Raw genomic sequence first — 9356 nt, forward strand, 5'->3', positions numbered from 1 at the left:
AATTGAATAAATGTTATGGCTTGAGTTGAGTCAAAGATGCATTCTCTATTTTTCCATCTTTAAAAGTTACAAATCCTTGTCTCTATCTAATATATATTCTCTTTTTTAAAAAATTAAAAATTAAAAAACCAATTTCACTTTAGGTATCTTCTTTAAAACGTTGTCCTTTTTTAAATGGCAATTTTTGTCTTATATTTTTAAGAGTAAGACCTTCGAACTCTTTAAGTCAAATAAGGATGAGAGTTAATACTCTTAAGCCAACTAAACTATACTCCTCCAAAGTCTAATGAAATATGAATTAAATTCTAAAGAAAATTAATATTTTATAAATTTAGAGACAGTGACAAAGTTAGGATTTAGTGGGAGTGAAAGTGGGGAAGGCATTTTACATGTACTTAAAAGAAAACTTTTTTTTCCCCCTCTGAGAAGGACAAAGCTGATTCAAAGAAAGGAAAAGAAAAATCTTATCTTTACTTTATCTCCAACCATTGAATAGACTGAAATTTTGTTGTCCCCTTCTGATTGGGTCCTCACAAAACCCATTCCCTCATTAAGATGAATATAAATATATTGTTTTCTATTTTTATTTACTTTTTTATTGATAAGAAAAAAAAAACATGAATATAACTAGATTAAAGCCTTTATATGTTTATAAATTTGGTTTGAATAATCTTATTAAACATGTTTTATTAACCCATTTCAAAGGGTGAAACCTATAGGAAGTCCATGTATATAATCTCAATTTTCTTTTCTTGTGAACAATTGGAAAATCTTGCCATTTGTTGGCCTCTGATTGCAGCTACATAACAAGCTCATATGATTTGAATTTCTTCAGCCAACTCAAATCAAGTTGAAGAAAAATAAATTTAACAGTTGAGTTCATAAACTGTTGCAAAACTAGAATCTGAAGACGAGATTCAAATCTAAAAGAAAAAAAAACGTAAAGCTTGGCAAAATACTAAATATGAGAGGTAAGAACTAAAAGAACAAATTGGCTACAACTTACTAAGAGGTTGAATTTTCTGTCTCAACAGCTTGTGGCAGCATTGAACTTTCAGATCGGTTCGTGGAAGAAGGTCGATTCTCGGCTTCCATCGGTCGAACGTTTTCAATCATCTTCACAATTTCCGCCATTTTGGGTCTCTGATCTGGTATCCTGGCCACACATGATAAGGCTATTTGTAACATCTCAACCATTTCTTCCTCTATGTTGGGATACCTCATCAGCTCTACATCAAATACCTCAGCTGTCCACTCCTCTCGGACAACTGAATGAACCCATCTAACCAGATGGACAATCTCTTCACCACCTGTCGCATGAATTGGTGACTTTCCGGTTAGAAGCTCGAGGAGCACCACACCGAAGCTGAAAACGTCTGAAGCTTGTGTTGCCTTGCGAGTGTCTGTCACTTCTGGGGCTCGGTAACCAGCAGCACGGGATATAGGTGGAGAGAGTGAGCTTGTTATAGTTGCTAGTCCAAGATCAGACACACATCCATACTGTTGAGAGTTCAGAAAGATGTTTGAGGATTTCACATTTCCATGGACAAGCCTCCCGCCGTTTTCAGCATGGACACGGGCTATTCCTCGTGCTGCACCAACTGCAATTCTCAGTCTAGTGTCCCAATCTAATGGGGGTTTTTCCTCTCCACGTTTACCTGAAGAAAACAGCATTCATCACTCAGAGAAGAAACAAGCAAAGACATTCGGAACATATTGAAAACTACTGTTGGGAGAATAGACCTCCAACTTTGTTCATAAATTTGTGTTCATAGCAACAGATTTTAGGACATTATATTGCCCCAAGACCAAGAGTACAATCTTTGGCAGCTGATCATAGAGTAAGGCTAAACCTTCTCTGCAATCCAAGAAACCATTCCAGTAAAAGAATGCCAAATTAATGAACTAACACTGAATGTTCACAACTTGCTAGGCGAACTCTCAACTTAGAATATTATCTCTGTAACAAAGTAGAGTATGTTATGAAGGATTGTAATTTTTAGTACTAATCTTGAGTAGAGTAAAGAACATGGTCATGGCAAGCGTGAAAAATGATAACTACAATCATCAGCAGTTGACACAAGCTACATAGTTGAGAATTGTGATGGTAACATACCGTGTAACATGGCCGAGACACTTCCCTGACCAAAGAAATCATAAACCATCAGCTTCTCATCTTTGGAATAATAGTAAGCCTTCAATTCAACCACATTCTCATGCCTGATACTGCCAACAATCTCCATTTGCTGCTCAAAATCGCGTTTCCCAGCACTTACATCCTTCAACCTCTTAACAACAACTGTGGTGGCATCCTCTAGGATTGCTTTATATGCAGTACCAAAAGTTCCCTTCCCCAAGACCTCAGCAGAAGCCCTCAACAAATCCTCCAAGTCAAAAGCATAATGACACCCTTCAAAGAAAACCAATCTGTTGTTTGCATCTTGAGTCCTTGATATCACTTTTTCCGGCGACATTCCGCCTTTCTGAAGATCCCCAGAATATTCATCTTCTCTCTTCCTTCTTGAAAAGCAAACAAGGAATAGAAAGCCAAATGCCAGAAGCCCCAAAATACCACCAGCAATTATAATTCCTAACAATGCTGCTTCTCCAAGCCCCCCAGCATTCTTCGGCTTTTCATTAAACACGGGCAATGGCGCGGGTACGGGAGGATTGTTTGATAAAGAACTTGCAAAGGATATGTCATTGCCTACAAATACAGAGCTTGGAAATCTCTGTAAAGATTGAGGCACACTCCCACTCAGATTGTTGTTAGACAAATCCAGAACCTGCAATCTGGGAATTTGGAGGTCAGGTATTTCTCCTGAGAGAGAGTTGTTTGCCAGATTCAAACCCGTAAGTGCTGTCAAATTAGAAAGCGAATAAGGAATACGGCCATTGAAGCCATTATTAGAGAGATTCACGAAGGTGAGATTCTTCCAGACAGAGAAATTAGAAGGCAATGGCCCAGAGAAGTTGTTGAACTGAAGATAAAGATAAGACAAGTTACTAAGATTCGAGAAATCCAAAGGGAAATCCCCCGTTATACGATTGGATCTGAGACTCAATATTTGCAGCGCTGACAGCCGGCTGAGAGTGTTCGCCGGAATCGGGCCATGAAAGCCAACTCCGGGCAATCGAACGGCTATAACACGAGATTCATCTTGACTGCAAGTTATACCAGTCCAGTAATGACAAACCGGGGAAGCCGCATTCCAATTAAGAGAGCGAGAGTGAGGGAGATTCTTAACAAAATCAAGCAGAGCTTGCTTGTCTTCAACTGGGTCGCCATTAATTGGCGAAAAAACCAACCCCAGAACCAAAACGAAGCTGAAAATCCACAGAGCTTCCATTAGAGGTCTGTAGAGCACAGAACGAGATGTTGCTGCAACTGCAAGAGCTTCTTTCGCTCTCAGCGCGTCTATGGTTTAAACTATATTGAACCCAGAAGATGGAAAAAGGAAAAAGAAAAGCGAAATAGTTTAGATAGACAAATTTGAAATCAATATAAAAAGGGAGAAGAGAATGTGAAGGAAAAGAGAAATGGAAAAACCAGATTCCAAAGACATTGTCGAGAAAAGTCGATAAAACTCACAGGGTTTGAATTTTTGAAGTTTAGTCAAAAAAGGGTTTTATTATATTTCAGAAATCATATAGAGTCCTTCTCACTCCAAACCAAGCTTCTTTTTGTTCTTTACTCAGTCATTCGCTTTGCTGGAATTTGAAGGAATCCCAGAACTACAATAAACGAGAAAGGGGGAAAGAAAAACAAAATAAAATACATTTTTCCTAGAAAACAGAGCAAAAGCCAAATTATTAGCTTAAGATCTAAAACAAACACCATAAGAGAGACCCTCACAAATGCAAGCAACAACAAACAACTACCCCATCGCTCAAAAGAAAAGAAGGTGAAAAAAAAAAGGCAAAAGTAGTTCACAAATCTGAACAAGAAATTTCAAAATGCAGGACGATAGGTACTGGGTGAGTGCAATGATTTCTCTGGAACAAATTGCACGATGGGTATCAAATTCAAATGAACTCAGACAAAGTAAAGGGTAGCTAAAAAAGCATCTAAAAAAGCAGGAGCAGAAAAGTTATGATTGCCTAAATAGACTTGTAAAAAGGAAAAGGGTAAAAGCGCTTTCAAACCAGTGCTGCCATTGAAGCTCTGAAGAAGAAGAAGAAGAAGGTGGTTGTTGGTGAAGCTATGGCGCTTGTGACTGTTATACGCAGAGGGAAAATGGGGATTGAAGGGAAAGAGTGATTAATGAATAAACATAACTGAAGAGAGTGAGAAAAACGGTAAACTAATAATGGAGAGGAAAGGGGAAAAACCCACAGGGCACAGCTACAGAGTGTGATGATTGTGAAGCATTTTTTGGATTGGTTAAATTAAATGGAGACGAAGAAAGTTTTACGAATTGTGGGGCCGATTATTAATTACACAAAACATTTGGACTTAACCATTTGATTTTTTATTATTTTTAAAAAAATTACATTTACATATTATTAGTAATTCTATATTTTTTACTTTATTATCTACTCTTGGTGGTGTAAAAAATAAACCAAAATAATAATAATAATAAAGAAAAATTATTTCAAATGGTAAAATTGTTGAAAATATTTACAAAATATAGTAAATTTTTCGAATTATCAATGATAGACATTGATAGACTTCTATTTTATAAATATTTTAGTTTATTTTTCTATATTTAAAAACAACCATTTTCAAAACTTGTTTTTGTTTTTTTTTTGTAATTTGGTTAAGAATTTAATTATTGTATTACTATAAGACATAGAAAAGAAATAGATTTAATTTTCAAAAATCAAATACAAAAAACGAAATAGTTACCAAATGGGGTTTGGAATTTCATTATTTCATTATTTATTTATTTTTAGTTATTTGAGCAACGTATAAATATAAAATTATAACAATTTAGTCTCTAGCATTAAAAAAAAATATTAAAGTTACATGTCAATTTGTAATATTTTGTCATATAAGGTTTTGTATTTTATAAACTTATTGAGTCTCTAATTAGTTTAACGGTTTATTTATGAAATCTCATTACCTTATTATTAACTTCTACTATACTGACCTTATATATATATATATATTATTTTCATAAATTTATTATATTATGAACTTCTACAAATTTTGAAGTATAAAAAAAATTATTATATAATAAATTTATGAACTAAATTATTATAAAATTGTTGATATAAAAATTAAATTGTTAGAAATCAAAATTCAGATATCAAATTGTTACTTCTATCGACAAAAAAAATTAGGGACTAAAAATGATTTTTAACCTTATTATTTATCCGATAATCGTACAGTTTTGTTGTTGAAGGTTTTGCACCGACGAAGTTATAATAAATAAATAACGTGGTTTTTTAATGTTGTTATTTGTATGCATATTATTTATTTCTTCCCACTGCGAAATAACTATGGAGCCTTATTCATTAATTTTACATTTTAGTCATTATTCAAATTTATTCGGAAATATTGAATAGCCAATAAGTGAATGAGCAAATTTCTTACCTAAAATACTCAAGCCTAGCTTAGCAGTACTTCAACTAACATTTTAAAGTCGATGATTTCATTCCAAATATCCAATTGTACTAATAAAAATGTAACCAAAATAAGTAAAAGTCATTTGATACTAAGCTATTATTGTTAGTCTTATTTAATAGTGACAATAGTATAGTAATTGTGGATGGCAAATTCTAGCTAAGGGAAATTCACTCAACCATCATGTGTCACTATAAAATACAATGATTTATAATTTGGATAAAATATGACGTGCAAAAGAGATAATTACACATTGATGTGACACACTTTAATGTTAAAGCAGTCAAAAGGGTAGAAGATAGTAAATTTTTAGGGAAAAAAATGAAGTCATAATAATGTATTTCCAGAGGACAAAACCTTATCAATATTTTTACATGTACATTTGTTTTACATCGACTGAAGGGGAAATCAAATTTTCATTAAAACTTAAAAAATCAATGATATATAAGATAAAATAAGCAAAACAAGTGTAGTTAAAATGAGCCTAATATTAATAATAACTATTTAAAGTTATTTGAAGAGTGTACCAAGTTTGTTTTATAAAATTTAAATATTTTTATAATTAAAAAAAATTTAAAAATATGTATCAACATTGACATTTTTTTTTTATTTAATCAACATTTCTATAAAATTGAGACCTTGACATTTTGATCGACGTCGATATCGACATTTTGAACATTGTTTGAAACATATAAGTTAATCTAAAAACTAATATGTTGATGACAATAGGTTGGCTAAATGTGTTACTTTATTGTATTTAGATTTATGGTTGATTTTTTATTTTTTATTTTTAAGAAAAATCAAATCTCAAAAAGGTAGTACATGTCTTGTGTTTACTTTGACCACAACTCTTTTTTTTTAAAACTAACAAAAATAGCTTGAAGATAATTTATGATGTTTAATTCAATTTTAAGTTTGGAACTAAAACTATTAAAAATTTGAGAATAAATTAAGACTAACTTTCTAAGAATAAATTTCAAAGGGATCTTTTTTTTGACTATTTTTAAATATAGTAAAATGAGTTGATTTATTTACCAATATAATCTTACTATTTTTTAAAATATCAATAACAATTGTGTCATTTAAAGTAATTATTTTTTTTCAGCCATCATTGAAATTAAACTTAAATTGAGACCAAAATTCTTGAAAAAATGTAAAAAATGACCCTATTTAGTTTTCACATTACAAAAATAACATACTTTTGGAAAACTTGTTTAAAGAGTTCTTTCTTGGGCCATCTCGTCCGAGCTCGGCTTCGAGATTTAAGTGTAACGTTACAATTTCAAATAGAGTAGTGGCGTGAAAGGACAAAAATACCTTTGATGCATTAACTTCTTCATGCACCGATTTAGTATACCTTTTGCATGCACCGATTTCCACTAATTTCTCACGTTTCTTCTTGAAAATTTGTCAAAAATAACCATATTTAATTTTCACACTATAAAAATAGCACACCTTTGGAAAACTCGTTTAAAGAGTTTTGGCCCGAGCTCGACCTTGAGATTTAAGTGTAACATTACCACTTTAAATAGAGTAGTGGCATGAAAGGACGAAAAAACCCTTGATGCATTAGCTTCTTCATGCACCAATTTAGTACACCTTTTGCACGCATCGATTCCCACTAATGTCTCGTGTTTGTTCTTCTTTACAGTTTTTTTATTCTCAAAGTGATTTTGTACCGATTCGTTGTTGGTTCCATTCATTACAGGAAAGGTATTTCACTAATCTCTTCGTTTTAGTTAAATATTTTATTTTGACATTAGGGTTTAGAAGCAACGTGAAAATTTGAAAAATCTGTTGTGTTTTTATATTTACATGAACATTAATTTATTAGTTAGTTGTACATTGTCTGTGTAATCTGGATTTCAGGTCATTTAAGCGTAATCTCGTCCGATTTCACTTTGAATCTCGGTCGAGATTGGATGAAGATGTCCCGATTCATCTAATATCTCCCGAGATTGAAAGTGATCGACCGGTGATAGGAGCTCGAGATATTCAATCTTAGGGCCTATTCTCGCCGAATATGGCCCGAGATTTAAGGCAATTTGCATGTTTTTTGGTCTAATTTTGTGGTTGTTTCATTTGCTTTTTTGTCCCCTAAGTTTAGCTTTTTGTGTCTCTATGGTTATATATGACATTGGTACCCAAATTGCACACTTCTAACTATTTCTCGACGAATTTGATATGTTGTTCCCATCTAGGGAGAAACATGTTGTTCCCATCTGAGGAGAAACACTCAACGGTCCGTCGTCAATCTGTTATTCTAGGTTGAACGTTAACTCAACTTCTATTGCCATCGGATGTTGGTCCTTGGGTGATTCTACATGAACAATGCCAGCATCGATCTCAGATATGTCTACATCCTCTATGGTAATATTCACATTCGAATCTATGAAAATACACATCATATACAAATTCCGTATTGAACATCCCATCTTATACCATAATTTGTCCCACTTATTTTATATATTTGCCACAATAAATCTTCATGCGTTATTCCGACGTCTACAACTAAACCTTTCAATTGTTCCTAAATATTCTTTCTCAATTCTCCTTCCATTCGCCCCCTAAGCAAACTAATATTCAAGGTTTCCTGAAGAAAAAAAAAAACCAAACAGATGTACCAAAAAGTTACTAAAAATCATTAAAATCTCAGGTAAAACCATCCATCTCATTGGAAGCTGATATTATTTCACCCAAGATGTATCCATTCATTCTTAACGTCGGGGCTAATAGTACCAATCTCAGACGAAATATTTAAATTTAGACGACTTTTCCTAAGCAAACAACATTTATTTTACAAACCAACATAACTACAAAGGTAAGGATTGACATATATACCTTCTATTTCTAGTTTTTGGTCTCCGAAAAAATTGGTGCAAAACTTGTAAAGCAAAGCCAATTAATTGGTTTATAAAAAATTATATAACAACCATATTTTAATATAATATGAGGGCATAGTGGTAATTGTGTTCAAAATCAATCAGCACATTGAGCAAACTTATTTTTCCAGTTTTTTTTTTTTTATTAAATCTCGAGGCCGAGCTCGAGCAAGATGAATTGAGAAAAACTCTTTAAACGAGTTTTACAAAAGTGTACTATTTTTATGATGTAGAAACTATAGAGTGTTGTTTTTGACAATTTTTCAAAATTCTTAACTAAACTTTTTCTTCAAAGAAAATTTAACCAAAGTTTTATTACTTAACGATTATGATAATGGGTAAATAAATATGAAGATATATAATTTTAATCAAATTACAAAGTTTGAATTGATATTGATACATGATTACGACTGTCACACTTGATCTTTAATTTTGCTATTAAATTAAAATAAATAATTAATTATTTTTTATTGAGTTATAAAATATAGGTAAGATGTTAATTTTCTGGTCATTCATTCAGTGTATTTGATTTAATTTTTCAAATATTTAATTTAAATGTTGTCAAAATACAAATATTTCAGTCATTTGTTTCCATCCATTCAAATTTCTAATCTAATTACTTTGAAAATTATATTTACAAATTGCCAATTTTCTTCATCGTCAAGTTCTACTTGAGTAAAAAAAAAAAAAAAAAAAAAAAATCAGTTTGAGTAACCATTTCACCAACTCATCTAAATTACATAGTAACATATCTAAATTACAATATATCTTTGGGTTTTTTTTTTTTTTTTCCTGCTAATTGCTACCATCCCCTAACCAACTTTGGGCATCTCAAACAATTACGGCAAAAAAATTAATAATAACGATAATAATAAATAATGTACTAAATAATAACAATAACAATA

At 32.0% G+C, this 9356-nt stretch overlaps 1 protein-coding gene across 1 annotated transcript; it reads right to left on the reverse strand.

Moving 5' to 3' along the window:
• Window positions 1-800: 800 nt before the first annotated feature.
• LOC120067866 (probable inactive receptor kinase At4g23740) lies at window positions 801-4350 on the reverse strand. Its single transcript, XM_039019472.1, has 3 exons — window positions 4147-4350; window positions 2117-3430; window positions 801-1658 (listed from the first exon to the last, which is right to left on the reverse strand). Exons 2-3 carry the CDS (start codon window positions 3348-3350, stop codon window positions 1006-1008), a joined length of 1887 nt encoding a protein of 628 aa, XP_038875400.1. The 5' UTR covers window positions 3351-3430; window positions 4147-4350; the 3' UTR covers window positions 801-1005.
• Window positions 4351-9356: the final 5006 nt, after the last annotated feature.

The sequence above is a fragment of the Benincasa hispida genome, chromosome 12 (assembly GCF_009727055.1).
Source record: "Benincasa hispida cultivar B227 chromosome 12, ASM972705v1, whole genome shotgun sequence".
Taxonomy (NCBI): Eukaryota; Viridiplantae; Streptophyta; class Magnoliopsida; order Cucurbitales; family Cucurbitaceae; genus Benincasa; species Benincasa hispida.

Bases quoted from the DNA above. Each gene is read 5' to 3' on its own strand.
- LOC120067866 (XM_039019472.1), bottom strand. From the start codon at position 3,350: ATGGAAGCTCTGTGGATTTTCAGCTTCGTTTTGGTTCTGGGGTTGGTT. The intron at 1,659-2,116 runs GTATGTTACCAT...TGTTTTCTTCAG, and splicing joins TGTCTCGGCCATGTTACACG to GTAAACGTGGAGAGGAAAAA.